General features: G+C 44.6%; 1 protein-coding gene across 4 annotated transcripts in view; it reads right to left on the bottom strand.

Annotated features, from left to right (window-relative positions):
* The window catches only part of IFT140 (intraflagellar transport 140), an 88,333-nt gene extending 73,314 nt beyond the window's left edge, over positions 1–15,019 (bottom strand). For 2 of the 4 annotated variants that reach the window (XM_081133515.1, XM_081133512.1), the window contains exons 1-5: positions 14,957–15,019; positions 10,848–11,025; positions 6,943–7,164; positions 541–662; positions 217–359 (exon numbers count right to left, since the gene is read on the bottom strand). In XM_081133515.1, coding sequence (XP_080989641.1) covers positions 217–359; positions 541–662; positions 6,943–7,164; positions 10,848–10,994 — 634 coding nt within the window. In that variant the 5' untranslated portion in view covers positions 10,995–11,025; positions 14,957–15,019. Of the gene's footprint in view, positions 1–216; positions 360–540; positions 663–6,942; positions 7,165–10,847; positions 11,026–14,616; positions 14,683–14,918 lie in introns of those variants that run through there. The other 2 variants (XM_081133513.1, XM_081133514.1) reach the window with 2 other exon arrangements.
* Positions 15,020–16,774: the final 1,755 nt, after the last annotated feature.

Consider the following 16,774-nt stretch of genomic DNA (forward strand, 5'->3'; position numbering starts at 1 on the left):
AATACAAATAAAGCTCAATTTGTCTCTAATCAGAACCAAGTGAAGCCATTCTTTGAACACTGGGTAAGAAACTGCGTAAAGGTGGCTAAGGTATCACTCTATTGGCACACATACAGCCTGTTCTTTTATGCAGAAACACCATCTATTCGTTTAAAATCCTTACCAGACAGACCCAAAATGCTTCAGTGTCCTAGAATCCCAAACTAAGTTTCTCACCATCCATCAAGCTGACAAAGAATGACAGTCCCTCTTGAGATCCCATTTTCAAGAAACTTCCAAAGCCACTTTTCCTCCAGTTAAACATGTCCAGGGCTTTCTCATCGCCGCTCACTGCTGCCTTCGCCAACTGAACAAGGTCCCTGAAAGCAAGTAGGACCCAGGAAGTCAGGATTCCTTGCTACTCCTCATAGGAAGGTGCTCCCACTACAGATGTGCTGGGAGCGGCTCATTGCTATGACCCCTCCAGTGTTAGGAGGAGCCATATCTCTGCCCTCCCCCCGAGGATTTAAACTCAAGGCCACCACATAAGCTCATACTTACTCGCCAGGAGGGGGGAGCCGGAAGATGCAGTGAGTGAGGCATTTTCCGTATTCATGTTTCAGCAGCGGTGTCCCTTGTACTCGGCCCCTTTGATCCAGCCTCCATACGAGCAGAACACCAAGCTGGAAAACCCAATACCATGTGTGGAGGAAACGCATTCTTACCGAGGGACTGGTGGAAGGCAAGAGTTACACTGTGCAATAGAACATATGCTTATTCCTTTATCATTATTTTTTTTAAACAAAACTACATGTGCACCATGAAAAATACAAACAATTCAAGTGTTCAATGAAGTAACTAGAAACTCTTCTATGTGCCCCCTCCCATCCTTACTCCCTGGAGAGATAACAACAGTCACATTTTCAGATATTAAAACAAACTTTTAATTTTAGAATAGATTCAGATTTGTGGAAAACTGTGAAAACAGTTCCAAGAAATCCCATACCCTCACCTTGTTTCTCCTATTATTAGATCTTACATTATTGTGGTACAGTTCTCACAAATAATAAGCCAATATTGATACATTAACCAAAGTCTTTATTCACATTTCCTCAGTTCCTATCTAATGCCCTCTTCTGGTCCCAGGATCCCATCAGGACTCATGTGATGTTTGGTCATCACATCTCCTTAGGCTTCTATGGGCTGAGACCACAGTTCAGACTCTCCTTGCTTTTGATGGTCTTGGCAGTTTTGAGGTCTATTAAAGGATTTTGTAGAATGTCTCTTCACTGAGATTTGTCTATTTTTCTCATCGTTGACTGGGGTTGTGGGTTTTGGAAGACAATAGATATAAAGTGCTCTTCTCATCAAATCATATCAGGGGTCCATGCTATCAACATGACTTCTCTCTGTGATACTGACCCAGATCTTCTTGCTGAGGTCATGTTTGGCAGGTGTCTCCACTGTACACGTCTTCTTTCTTCCCCCTTTCCATCCTGTACTGTTTGGAAGGAAGTTACTATGCATAGGGGAGGGGAGTTATGTCTCACCTCCTTGAGCATGGAGTATCTACATGAATACAGCAGTACCTTGGTTTTCGAACGTCTCCACTGATGAACATTTTGGTTTATGAACACTGTACACCTGGAAGGAAATGCTTCCGTTTTCAAACATGCCTGAGAAGTTGAACATGCCACGCAGCTTCCGCTGAGTGCAAGATCCTGAGGCCTAGCTGTAGGCTGTGGATCTCTTGGTTTTTGGACGTTTCAGAACTCAAACGGGCTCCAGAAAGGATTACATTCGAAAACCGAGCCACGACTGCAATTTGGGATTCTCCAGCGCAAGAGATTTGCCTCTTCCCCACCATTTACTTATTTATTCAATCACAGATTTATAGCAATATGGACTTATTTTCTACTTTGGGTTATAATCCAATACTACTTTATTTTCTTGCTCTGATTCTTCCACCTTCAGCCATTGGGAGCTCTTTCCCTTGCTCTGTACTTCCTTACTTCCTGGCACTACAGTTTCTCTGAGCCCATTGTCCTGCTCCAGTCCTAGAATCAGCCATCACGAGGCCTGGTTCTTTATGTTGGAGGAAACCAATAGAAATCAAGATCTAGGTCCTAGGTGTATTGTATGTTCAATTTTAAAACCATCAAAGTCTCAAATTAACAGCATAGATAAGTGAGAGAAGTTCAAGGTGGCAGGGGGGAGACAGCTCCACTGGAACTGGTCTAGGAGGCTCTGTGGCCGGGGACGAGCTAAGCCCTGCCAAGTGGCAGTATTTGCATCTGGCTCTGTCTGCAAAGCGCCTTGGCTTTGATGCCCAGGCATTCCTCAAGGCTGGCTCCTGTTCAAGGCCAGTAGATGTTTTGGCACATAGTACACTCTTCCTCCCACCCGGCTTCCAATGTCCCCAAATGCTGGGTAGCACCACTTTATTGTACATGGGACTGTGATTTTCCAATAAGGTTGGCTTTAGAAGCAACTTATACAGTAAATCTCTAAGATTTAAAATAGTATGTAATGAATATATATATATATATATACATATACATATATATATGTATATATATATATATATATAATATCAATAGTATATCAAACTAATTCTTGACTTTGCCAGCTTTATGAAGAACAGAAGCATTACTAGGTTCCTTTAGGTTCACGTGCATAGTGAAAAAGACAAGGAAGGCTACAAAATGAAAATATTTCCTTCCTCCGCTGCCCGGCCTCTTCCCCAGAGAACCACACTGGGGGATATTGTGTCTGATGGTGTATGATGCATACATAACATCTGTAGAGACATCCCTCTGCTCTGCCCTTCACATACAATCATCCAGTACTTATTTTTTAACATAATAATTGACTTTATTAGCACACACAAGCTTCTAACTGGCAATTCAATCAGGTTCCTGAATACAATCAGGACATGCTTAGCATGTCCAGACTTGTAGGCTGTTTTTCTGGTTTTTTAAAAATATATCTTTATTGATTTCAGAGAGAGGAATGGAGAGGGGGAGAGAGAGAGAGAGAGGGAAACATCAATGATGAGAGAGTCATTGATCAGCTGCCTCCTGCACACCCCCTGCTGGGGATCGAGCCCACAACCCAGACATGTGCCCTGACCAGGAATCCAACCTCGATCTCCTGGATCATAGGTCGATGCTCAACTGCTGAGCCACACCCAGCGAGGCTATGCTGTTGTTTTGAGGAAGAAATTGTTCAGAGCCCCTGTACCCTGGGAGCAGTGATTTCATGTGACTGTACACCCCTTGTTTTGACAGAAGGAGAGATGCTGCCCACCATGATCATGAGTTAAACTTCCACTGACTCCTGAGGATGCAATGACTCAAACACGCTCTGTCTCAGGTCTGGCTAACAGACTAGAAATGCAACATGAGGTGGAGATTTAAGGTGAACTTTGAGATGTCCTGTCTCCTTTGTGGCAGCCCTGCTCCCCATCCCAATTCTAAACGTTTTTTGCACCTCTCACTTCTCCTGCAGGGCAATTCTTTGTGTTCTGAGCTTTCTCCTCACTGTCATTCCTTCCAAGTTACTTAATTCACTGTAATTTTATACAGTAAGGCTCTAAAGAAAAGTTACCCCTAAGATGAGAAACAAGCCCTATTTGTGAAGAGCAAGAGTTTAATGTATTAAGGATGTGATGTGAAGTTAAGAGTGTTCTAGATTCAATTGTTGTCGACATACTGTCACTTCAAAGGACAAGTCATCCTGCCAGGTTCTCTAATAGTTTATGATGACAGTAAGAACTGACTTGCCCCTTGTCGTGGATAGGTTAGATCTGACACTCGGCTCTGTGAAAGCCTACGGGAAAACAAGACCTGGTCCAGATGACATGCTCCCCACTCTTTTACTGATGGAACTGCTAATGGGCACTTCACAGATCTGCCCAGTGTCCCTTTCCCAGGGATCTCCCCGCCTCACTAGCCACCTCTGACTACTACATATGTGGACACTTGGCCTGAGCTGAATTTGGGACAGAGGAGGAGGGACAGGTCTTCTCTGGGTGGCAGCTGAAACTAGAGCAGGTGAGTTCGTTTGTTTTCATCAGCTAGAGATTCTGCCTCATGGACAGAATGGGCCAGAGAGAGAGAGAACTACAGCAGTACGGTACACAGGCAGGTACAGGCTGGCAGAGAGATGCGTCTGTCACCTCACTCTTGGTTCCAGACAGTCCTGAAGTCAGGTGTGCTCCCATCCCCGGAGACCCTGGCCTCAGATTAAGTGCACCTTCTTGCTTCAGCCAGTCTTGGCTGGTTTCATTGGTAACCAACCTAACTAAAGCTGTGTCTTTGGTGGAAGAGCCGAGAAGACCCTAAGCCAAGCCTGTGCGCTGTGGTACAGCTTTCCAAACGCTTATTCATTTGTTATTCTCTTCCTGCTTGAGCCATTTATTTATTTATTTATGGTTAATCTTCACCGGAGGATATTTTTTCCATTGACTTTTAGAGAGAGAGAGGGAGGGAGGAGAGGGGAGAGAGAGAGAGGGAGAGAGATAGAAAAACATCAATGTGAGAGAGACACATCGATGGGTTGCCTCCCACACAGGCACCGACTGGGACCAGCGATTGAACCTGTAACCCAGGTACATGCTCTTGACCGGGAATCGAACCTGAGACCCTTCAGTGTGTGGGCTGATGCTCTAACCATTTAGCCACCCCAGCCAGGGCGAGCCCATTATTAAATTAAGAGCAGCCAGGCCAGGTGTGGCTCAGCAGTTGAGCGTCGACCTAGGATCCAGGTGATCGGGGTTCGATTCCCGGTCAGGGCACATGCCCCGGTTGCGGGCCCAATCAATGACTCTCTCATCATTGATGTTTCTATCTCTCTCTCTCCCTCGCCTTACCTCTCTCTGAAATTAATAAAGATATATTTTTTAAAAAAAAATTAAGAGCAGCATAGTCTAGATTTTCTTAGAAGGATTAGGTATTTCTGCCCTTAAATATTTTGACTCAAAGGACTTGGCCAGCAAATATATCTGAGTTTAGTGTCGTCCTGAGCTAATCTACTTTGTTAGCTGTTTTTGAATACAGTCAAAATAAGAAGAATGAAACTCAGTGGTCTTGAGTTCTTTTATTCTCACAGGGAATTTGCAGAGCATTCCACAGCAGGGAGGTGGGAAACGTCACCAAGGGAGTCAGAATCTGGGGGCAAAGCCATGTCTTTAGGTGGGACTTGAACAGAAAGATAGGAGAAAAATCATCCAGAAAAAAGGAACAGACTAATAGAAGAATGGGCAAGTGACATGACCAAAAAAGGAAATGTCAATGGCTCTAGTAAGTGGTACTTGTCAATAGCAAGAGAAATGCAAACTGGAACACGGCTGAGATGCCATGTTCTAGGCAAAATTCTGAATTTGGATTCAACACTCAGTGAGGAAGCACATACTGGTGCGCTGGTGTGAAATGATACAAGCCCCATGGAGGGAGATTTGGGAACATCCACCAAACCACAAGCAAATATGCCCTAAGGCATGGGGCTCAGCCACCCCACTTCCAGGAATTTCTTTAAACATCCCCACGTTTGAAATGACAAAGGCATGAGGTTAGCCATTGTGTCACTGTCTGTTTAGCAAGACTGGAAACCGCTGAAATGCTTATCAACACGGGCTGGTGAAGTAAGTCATAGTACGTTCATATAATGAAGCACAGGTTAAAAGAGAAGAAGGAAGTTCGCTGTTTATCAACATGGAGAGATCTGCAAGATGCGGCGTTAAATGAAAAAGACAGAGATATAACAGAATAGCGTGTCATCACTCATGTGAAAAGAGAGAACAAGGAGTCAAGATCTTCTGTGTGACATCTCCAGGCAAAAATGTCTAATCTAAAGAGAGAAGCAAACAAATCTAAACTGTGGGACATTCTACACAATAGCTAGTCTGGACTCCTAAAAAGGTTGATCCTTCATTCTTAGGGATCGATACCAAAGTACCTAGGGGTGAATGAAGTATGGTGTCTCCGACAAACTCTCAAATAATCAAGGAAAAAATATATATAAAAAGAGAAAGCAGATGTGTCAAAATGTTAATAACTAGTGAATTTATATAAAGGGTACATGGATGTTCCCTGTACTATTCTTTCAACTCCTCTAAAATTTTTAAATTGGAAGTTGGGGAAAGAATGCATTTTTATGTGCCTGCGTGCACCTGAAGAAACTCTGGAGGGACTTTAAGGAGCTATGGATGCCAGAAAGTAGAGAGGGGGAACTGATGGGCATGGGTTGAGAGGCTTTTCAAAGTACATTTCATACCTTTTAAACCTTGAAACATGTAAATGTATTATCTGAAACGTAATAATTGAACACACTGCAAAATTTCTGCTGTCCATTTCTGAATCAAATTAAGTCTAGACCAGGGTTTCTCAACCTGGGCACTGTTGACATTTTGTGTGGAATAACTCTCTGTTGTGGGGTCTGTCCTCTGCATTGTAGGATGTCAAGCAGTATCTCTAGCCTCCACCCACCAGGTGTAGGTAAAGCAGCCCCAGCTCCATTGTGACAACAAAACATGTCTCCAAATACTGCCAAATGTCCCGAGGGGCAAATAAAGCAGGTGAAAAATGCCTGAGCTAGACAATCAGGACCAGGGACTCCTAGGCAATGAAGAAGTATGTCCAGGGAAACTGGTGATTTGGCAGTGACATAAAAGTGATGGTACCCGAGACATTCAGCTCATCTTTATGAATATAGTTACCTAGAAAAGTTCATTTGAAAAGTGACAGGCATGTTTCTGCCATAGGGTGGGATAGTAGAATAAAATTTTCAAACTTTGCTTCCAGTATAAAACAAAATCTACCATGACATCTGACAAGATCAACTCAATTTGGCAACAACACGTTTTAAATAATTTGGTCTTTACCACCCTTCCCAATGTGTCCCTAAAGACATAAATAGTGAAATGCTGAGATCGGAAACCAGTGTCACTGAGTGTCTGCTTACCCTGTCCCCCGACAGGAGGCAGTTCCCGTTGGTGCTCCAATTGAGGACAGTGATGTCAGCAGTGTGCGTTGGTGGGACTGCATGCTGTTCCTTGTCCTGCTTATTAAACATGACCACTTCTCCGGTCCCCCATCCAACAGCCAGGATCATCCGTGTCGGGTGCCAGCAGAGGGAAGTGATCTGGGACGACCTCTCAATATGTGTGTCAGGCACATGTTCACTCTGCGACGGACAAGAAGTAAATCCCATATTACAGAGTAGCAGCTACTCAAAGAATTTCTGGATAATCAATGGAATCAACATCAGCTAGAAGATATAAAGAGCTGTTTATTAAGAATCTATTCTATTTCATTTTCGTAGAAACACCAATCTTGCCCCCGCAGAGCTATGAAAGCATAAGGTTAACACACAATAGACCACACTGACCAGCTGATCAAGGAGCATGACCTCATACTCACAACTGCTTGGTGGCTGGCAAGCATTTTAATGGGTTCCATTAAAACTTTATTTAGAAAATAAGTGGTAAGCCAGGTGAAGTTTGTTAACCCCAAGGTTATCAAAGTGTGGTCAGATGACTCCCAAAGCCTTTTCAGGGTCCGCAAGGACAGTTATTTTATTTACTTTTTAAAATATTTTAAAATTGATTTTTAGAGAGAGAGGAAGGGAGAGGGAGAGAGAAACATCAATGTGAGAGCAAAACATAGATCAGCTGCCTCCTGTATACCCCCTACTGGGGATTAAGCCTGCAACCTGGGCATGTGTCCTGACAGGCAATCAAACTGGCAACCTTTCAGTGCACAGGACAATGCCCAACTAACTGAGCCACCCAGCCAGGGCTGCAAGGCCAGTTATTTTTAGAATACTAAGAAGTTATTTGCCTTGTTGGCATTCCTTTTCTCACCAGTGTATAGTGGAGTTTTCTAGAGGCTATGTGATATGTGATGTCATTGCTCTGATAGCTAACGGAATATGTACTTGTATATTCTTGTTTTCTAGAATGGGTTTAGAGTATAAATATATGTATTTCCAGAGATTAACTCAGTTTGTTCTCAGTACTTCGACCAGACTCTTTTTAGTAATCTCGTTATACCTGCTACATCTGTGACCTTATTATCATCTAACAATTATTGAGAAATCCTAAAATTTTCCTTGTGCTGATTAGAAACATAAAATGTACACTTTGTTTTGTAATAGTATTTTAAGTTTTCTGAATTTTATTTTTTTGAATAGGTCTTTATTGATTTCAGAGAGGAAGGGAGAGGGAGAGAGAAACATCAATGTTGAGAGAGTCACTGATCGGCTGCCTCCTGCACACACACCCTACTGGGGATTGAGCCCATAACCTGGGCATGTGCCCTGACGGAATCAAACCGCAATCTCCTGGATCATAGGTTGATGCTCCACCTCTGAGCCATGCTAGCCGGTCAAGGTTTCTAAATTTTAAAACTTTGTCTAAAATTGCTATTACTTTGGAATATAATATTTATTCTAATATTTGGAATATAGTATTTATTCTAATATTTTATAATACATATTGGAGAGTTCCCTGACTCCTAGAAGGGAGGAATCTGCTCCAAAGAAGCTGGGCGACACAGCTTGGTGCTGGGACTAGACAAACACGAGAGCAGATGGGAACCCTGGCTGAGCTCCCATCTATGGAGGGACCAAAGACCAATGAGTGTCACAGAGGTGACCTCCAATGATGAGGCGGGTGAGACACCAAGAGGGTCTGCCCTTGTTGTGGGGGGAGGTAGGCAAGGACTGCCTCAGAAAGTGTCACAGAGCCACTTTTATCTGGAGGACTAATATAGTAATCAAGCAAAAAGATCAAGGGAGACTCTCCTGTGTGGAAGGCACAGCACATGAAGTGCTAGAAGGCGCCAGAAGGCCAGGTGTGTATGTAGCATGGAAGGAAGAGCACCAAGTAAGAGGCAGGAGAGCCAGGCCTTGGGGCACTGGGGGCCACATCAGGGATTTTTGTTCTCACCCAAGGAGCAATTCAGGGGTAGGGAAGGTGGGAATAGTGGGAGATTCCATCTATGATTCCAAAAGATGGCTCTGCCCTGTGTGGGGAATGGGGGTGGGGGGTGGGAAGAGCCTTTAGGACACAGCTGCTGCAGTGAGGCAGCTGTGCTAGTTTGCCAGCGGCTCTGGCAATAAACTGATGAACTTGGCCATGGATTACAAGGCATGAAGGGAGTGTCACCATCACCTCCAGGCCCAGTTCTGGGCATCAGGATGGAGAACACTCAGCCTTTGAAGGGAAGTGTGGAGCAGGAGACAGTGGGGTAAAGTTCAGTTCAGTCTGGACTCATGAAGTTTGAGGTCTGTGTCAAACACTTGGATGTCCTCCTGTGAACAGCTGGGTTCCTAAGTCTGCAGCTCAGGGGGTACTTGTGGGTTGGAGATAGGTTTGTAAGTCATTCATTGATCGACAGTGACAGATCACAGGAGGAGCAGGAAATAGAGGGAGAAGAGGTCTAGACAAGCTCGAGGCATGCCAACAGTAGCCCTAGTTTGGAAGGAGAGACAGGCTGGATCAAGGAGGCAGGGTAGAGGAAAGCCCCTGCAAGTTCCATGGAGTGTTTCCCAGAGAACTTGACAGGAGTGTGGAGCAGTACAGAGAAAGGACATCAGATACCATGGTGTGTTATGCAGATGTTGCTGATGACTCTAGTTGCTTGGGTGAAGTATCTGGGGTGACAATGAGACTACAGAGGGCTGAGAAGTGAGTGGGAAGGGAAATCTGATTTTCTTTGTGAAGTATGTGGTGTGTTGTGCACTGAGAATTTTGGGGTGGGGGGCATTGAAAGTCTGAGGAACATCTACAAAGTTTTTACAATGGGTTGAATTGTGCAAATTCCAAAAAAAGCTATGTTAAAGTCCTAACCACTAGTACCTGTGATATGACTTTATTTGAAAATAGGGTTTTTGCAGATGATCAAGTTAAGAGGAGATCATTAGAATGGGCCTTAATCCATTATGACTGTGTCCTTAATAGAAGAGGAGACACAGAGGAAATGGCCCTGTGATGATGAGGAAGAGATTGGAGTGGTGCAGGTACAAACCAAGAAACACCAAGGACTGCTGGCAACCAGAAGCAAAGATAAACCATGCAACAGAGCCTCTCTTGAAGCCTTTAGAGAGAGCAAGCCCCTGCCAGCCCTTATTTCAGATTTTTGGCCTCCAGAATGAGGAAAGAATACATTTCTGTTGTTTTAAGCCACCCAGTCTGCGGTCATTTGTTATGGCAGCTACAGGAAACTAATAGTTTGTTGATTTTTTTTTAACAGATTTAAAAAATATATATATCTTTATTGATTTCAGAGAGAGGAAGGGAGGAGAGAGAAACATGAATAATGAGAGAGTCATCGATTGGCTGCCTCCCGCATGACCCCCACTGAGAATTAAGCCCGAAACCCAAGCATGTGCCCTGATGGGGAATCCAACCTTGATCTCCTAGATCACAGGTCGATGCTCAACCCCTGAGCCATGCCAGCTGGGCAGGAAACTAATAGTTTTAAATGGCTAAGGTGAGCCAACAGGAGACTGGATCAGGATGGAGAAACAATGCTGAGGGGCCATTTCTGGTAGGTGATTGTGAAGTGACTGTTGATTCTATCTTACGTATTCCTAAATATGTCCCCAAACCTAAATTGCAGAGGTAAAAGAATTAGCCACATAATAGGGCTGGGAGTTAAGACCTCATTGAAAACTCACACTCACAAACACTACACACACGCACATTATACCCCCCCACACACACTCCCTATCCCACCCATCTACACCCCAAACTGTAATCCATACACCCTTACCCCCCATCACAAACACACACACCCACACACACCAAAAAAGAGACGAGTCAGAAGCTACTGAAGTCATAGTCATTGCTTCCTAGTACTTACTTGTTCCAGGTATATATCCACACTGCCTCTCGAGGCCGTGCCAATGGAGGCGACTGCCAGGAATGGGTGAACAGGGTGCCAGCTGATGAGGGAAGGAGACCCAGCTGAGTCTGGGGCTTCTATTCGGTAGTCAAAATAGAGAGCCATGATGAAACTCCGACCTATTCGGGGTTGAAACCTGCAGCGGAAAAAACAACCAAGTCCTGTGGTTTTGAACAAACAACTGTATATAGAATTAGGAAAGAAAAGCATCACAAACCTACACCCATAAGGCATTCAGTGACTTATAAAAGCCCCTTCACACCGATTCGGGCAATTTTATGTGGAAGAGATCTCTAACAACAACAAAAAATACAATTAGAAGCAAGGGATTGGACCTGAAATGATCCGGAGTGTGAAGGAAAACAGTAAAACTTCTAGCCATCAAATAGCAAAGAAAAGCTCTGCCACCTGGACTACATGTGCAATCTTTGATCATTTTTATTTCAATCACAAGAAAGACAATTTATATTTGTATAAATGTAGAAAAATTTTAGAAAAATTTTCAAATCAAAGAAAAGTAAACTCCTTCATAAAAGAGAAATGTATAGAAAAACCTAGTACTCAATTTCTGATAAACTTGAAAACCAAGGCTGTCTTCACCTCTGACTCTCAGGAGGCAGGAGGCAAAAGGATTCCTTTGTTAGGGTCAAGAAAACAAACCTACAAGTTGAACTTCATTAGTTAAAGGAATTTTAACTTTTCTTCCCTCCCTCCCCCTCCCCCCTCCCTCCCTCCCTCCCTCCTTCCCTCTCTCTCCCCCTCCCTCTTTCTTCCTGGAAAAGATGTGCATGCTTACTTTAAGGGAGGGGTAGGATGGTGAATGAAATGACAGTCTGACTTTTGCCCAATTTTTCATACCCTAGAGTCAGTTCGGGGAAGCTAATTGGTGAAGAGAATATGTGTAGGGTGACTTGTTATCACTTAAAATTATTCAACTTCATACCCATTATGTTGGTTATTATCAGAAAAATAGAAAATAAAAAGTGTTGGTCCAGACGTGAAGAAATTGGATCCCTTGCACATTGCTAGTGGGTGTGTAAAGTAGTACAGTCACTATGGAAAACAGTATAGTGGTTCCTTAAACATTAAACTTGGAATTACCATATGCTTCGGTAATTCCAGTTCTTGGTATATACCCAAAGAATTGAAAAAAAGCAGGGACTTGAACAGATGTTTGTACACAAACATTCATAGCAGCATTACTCACAGTAGCCAAAAGGTGAAAACAACCCAAATGCCTATTGACAGATGAATGAATAAACAAATTCCGGTATATTCCTACAGTGGAATATTATTCAGCCTTAAAAAAGGAATGAAATTCTGCCTAGCCGGCATGGCTCAGCAGTTGAGCATTGATTGACCTAGGATCCAGGAGATCGAAGTTCAATTCCCAGTCAGGGCACATGCCCGGGTTGTGGGCTCCATCCCCAGTAAGGGGGTGTGTAGGAGGCAGCCAATCAATGACTTTCATCATTGATGTTTCTCTCTCTCCCTCTCCCTTCTCAAGTCTCTCTGAAATCAATAAAGATTTTTTTTTTAAAAAAGGCATGAAATTCTGACACATTTCAACATGCATGAATCTAGAAAACATTATGCTGAGTGAAATAAGCCACACACAAAAGAACAATTAATGTATGATTCCACTTATAGGAGGTACCTAAAGTAGTCAAACTCAGACAGAAAGTAGATTGGTCAGTGCCAGGGCCTGCTGCGGCTGGGAGGTGAGGTTGGAGGGGGCCGTTGTTTAATGTATACAGGATTTCAGCTGGGGAAGATAGAAAAAGTTTTGGAGACGATGGTGGTGATGGATGTACAACAATGTGAAGGTGCTTAATGCCACTGATCTGTATACTTAAAAACGGTTAAAATGATAAATTTTACATTCTGCATATTTAACCACAACAAAAATTGTGCAAAAAATTATTCAACACCTGCAAAATTCTATCACTCTATCATTATAGGGAATGGACTATGACATTTGCTTTTAGTAAGACAACAGCTGTATCAGAGGAAGCTTCAAAAGCTGTTTGAATCCAGAAAAGGAAATCTCTTTACTGGGAAGCTGGAAAACACGTGGGTATGAGTGAACAGTCATGTTTCAAATGTTTACCTTTTCCTCATGAATACATACTCTGAATACTAAACAAAGGAAAAATTTTCAAGGTTGTGCTCTCACCATCACAAACTGCTGAGCACCTATTCAGGGCTCCTGGTGGAGCAGCCAGCCACTGGCTGGAGGAGCAGCTGGTTGGAGGGACTAGAGTCAGCAGAAGGGACAGGATCCAGGGGTCTCCTGCACACACACATCACTTAGGGGACATCTATACTGGTCAGGGCTCTGATTTCTTTGAGTAAAGTCCTTACGCAAATCTTCAAACAAAGCCATTAAAAATGAAAACACACCAGACAAACACCTGGTGATTTAATATAGCAAAGGAAACCTTTTAAAGTGAGTTTTAATATGTTGCAGCCAACCAAGTGTCTAAATTCTGGACTATGGGAAATTTGTATTCATGTTTAACAAGTTTACTTTGTGAAAATATTCCTCTGCAAAATGTGAAACGTTAATTTGTTGTAATGATGGAGAAAGAATTATAATAGCACTTGAAAAATTTAAGCCGGATTTCCTCTGTATTTTTAATTTCAAACATCACTTTGTAATAAGCATGTATGCTAACAGATCTTTAATTATTTCCTCTGCCTGGGGCTTTCCCAGAGGCTCTCTTCCCCACACCCTTCCTTTGGGTACTCAGGAGGCCTCCTTTCCTTCAGGGAACTCTTGGTCTTGACTTCTAGGTTGTTTGGTGCTTCTACCCAGTGTTCCCACAGAACCCTGTACTACTCCCTCGTTGTATTTAGACTTTACTATAAATGTGTGTTTGATGGACCATCCTCCACTCCCTACCAGAGTATCTGCCCCACAGGATGGGAGACTGCTGAAGCATCAGCCAGGCTCTGGAACAGTGCCTTGCACAGGACAGGCCCCCAATAAGTGAACCCTTGATGAAGATATTTATTAGCAAGGAAAGATGTTCTTGATGTTCTGCTAGCTGTAAAAAGTGGGTTACAGGCCAGGGTGAACAAGTCCATTTTTATATAATGTATAAATGCATTTTAACATTTTTCTACACTGAATAAGTATCATCTGTATAATTACAAAAGTTACTAAACACAAGGAGAAATGACTAACAATAAAATCATTACCAGTGACATCTATTAATTGCATCAGTTCAAAAACAAGCGAACTTTTCCTTAAAACAAACTCAGGGTCACTAGAACATTAAAAGCATTTGGTAAATATACTCACTTTGGGGGAAAAGAAAAAATTCCATTTGTTCTAATCAATTAACTCCTCTCATCCAGCCGTCCAACATCTCTACCACCTCCATTAAACCAACTTTTGGGAAAGAACCTGTTAAACTCATTCAACTGAGGGGTTTGTGGTATAAGGCTAATTTAAGTTGCTTTACTGCTTGGAGATGCTGCACGAGAGAACCTGAAGGAACTTGGAGAAATAGGGGCTGAGTGGACGGGCGCGAGGGGCAGGCACTAGGGGCCACTCCGCAGTCTCACCCTCTAGGCCACAGCCCCCAGGCTTCGCGGCGTGCAGGGTCAGAGCTGGATCTCGTGAGCACGAGTGAAAGCCATCGCTGGTCCGGACGGTGAGTACTCGGTGTCCCCTGCCCCGGGTTACCGAGCGCTCCGCCAGCATCCACCACCAACCCACCTGGTCAGCTCCCCCGGGGCTCGCACGGCCACGCGGCCCTCAATAGGACCTGGACTGCGACTGAGGTGGCCATACCCGCCCAGCCTTGACCTACCCGCGGGGGGCCGCGGGAGATCCGCGGAGACCGGATTTCCGGACGAAAACCACTTGGGAAGGCGCGGGACCCGGTCCGGCGCTCCTGGTCGTCGCCCTCCTCCCAGCCCCACACCCCCGCCCCACCCGAGTCCCTCTCTGGTCCCGCTTCGTCGTCGCCGGCCCCCGGGCTCCCAGCCCCCAGAGCCCTCACTTTTCCGCCCCCTCACCCTCGGCCCCCCGCTGCACAGTAGGGGACCGCTCTCACCTCCCCGAGGCCTCAGCGCCGCCGCGCGTTGCCGGGACAACGGCTGCTCGTGGAACGCGGAAACAGCCGAGATGAGCGACGCGGATGCCGAGGCCGCCCGAAGCGCCACGACAGGCCGGAAAGAGCCGAAAGTGATCGGGAACTTTCGTGCGGAGGGCTGGATTACCCCGCGGGTTCCCGCCTGCTGCGAGATCCAGGCTCGAGCCGGGCAGTTTTCCCCCATCCCAGCCATGGTCAGGAATCGACAACTCTAGCTCGGGAAGGGGGGGTCAAGAGGCCGATCTGCGCAGACAAGGGAGCTGGCGAAATTCTTCTAGGGGTGACGGCGATACAAAGCCTGTTGGGATTCGCTCCCAACCGCTTAGGTCTGTCAGACGGGGGAGGAAGGCCCAGAGACCGTGGGGGAGAAACGGAACGCCATCTTCTTTAAGTGTACTCTCGATGTTATTGCTGGGTCTTCCGGACCCCAGACCGTTTTTAGGCTCTGCTTTCTCTGATCTCAAGGAAGGGGTGGTTCAAGAGTATTCCTGAGAAAAGCCAACTGATTCAGTATACTTCCTTTAAGTTATTGGATAATTTATCACATGCGTTCAATGCTTTGGGGGACATATGGTCGCCTTTGGCGAGAAAATGTTAGCCAACGATATGGGTTCATCCCATTTAGAAACCAACCTGATTCGTGGGGAGCAGACTGCATTCCCAAAGGCATTAACAAAGTTACACTAACTTGGAAAAACAAAGCAGTGTCATGTCATTAAAAAAAATAGTTACTAGGGGAAAAAGATCCACAACGTTAAACGAATGAAAAAGTGTAGACACCGCTGGATGAAATGGGATAAGCATCTACAAGGAAGACGACACAAGGAAGATTCTACTTTTAAAAATCCCACTTTCATATACAGAATTTTTTTTCTTGTGTCTCCTTAGGTGCTTTATGAACGTATTTTGCCCCTTTTTATTTTCCTTTTTATTGAATATACTGTGGTGACACTGGTTAAAATTGTACAGGTTTCAGGTGCACAATTCTACAACACATCATCTGTGCACTGTATTGTGTTTTCACCACCCCAAGTCAAGTCTCCTTCCATCACCATTTATCCCCCTAAATCCTCTTCTACCTCCCTCACGCCCCCAGAACTTTTTAAGGAATAAATTTGACTTGTAATATTGTGTGAATTTACGGTATACAGCGATGCATTTATATATTGTAATATGATCGCCTATATAGCTTATTTATCACATTACTAATTGTAGTACAATATTGCGTGTATTCATTATACTGTGCATTTGATCTCTATGGCTTATTTACTACTCCCTACAAGTTTATCCTTAAACACACTCTTATCCCACGCGTAAACACTATAATTTAAAAAACACTCCTCTATTTTCCTTATAAAGAAAAAGGGCCCAAGTGCCCAGCATCACCCGCCCGCTAAAAAACTTCAAAAGCACACACTCAACCCAGTGAAGGATTTATCTGCCTCACTTGCACTTCCAGTTTTTCTTTCGCGCGGGATTCAACAATCCGAGCAGAGGCGGCGTTTTCTTCTCACGCATCCGTCATACGGCCTCAACCAATCACAGCCCAGGCGCTGACTCTATTGGCTGCCGACTCACCAATCCAAAGAGACGCACCAGTCCGCAAAGCCGCGAGGCGGCGTCACAACATTACCCGCGTCGCGGACAGCCCTCTCGTCCCCGCCTCCGTCTGTGCGAGCAAGTGCGCGCGCCCACAGATGGCCAATGGGAGAGCCCTTAGAGGGGCGCGCCCGCTGAAAACTTCGGACGTGCTCGTCCCCGCGCCCTTCGCCCATCCCG

Source organism: Miniopterus schreibersii (assembly GCF_964146895.1).
Source record: "Miniopterus schreibersii genome assembly, chromosome: 3".
NCBI lineage: Eukaryota > Metazoa > Chordata > Mammalia > Chiroptera > Miniopteridae > Miniopterus > Miniopterus schreibersii.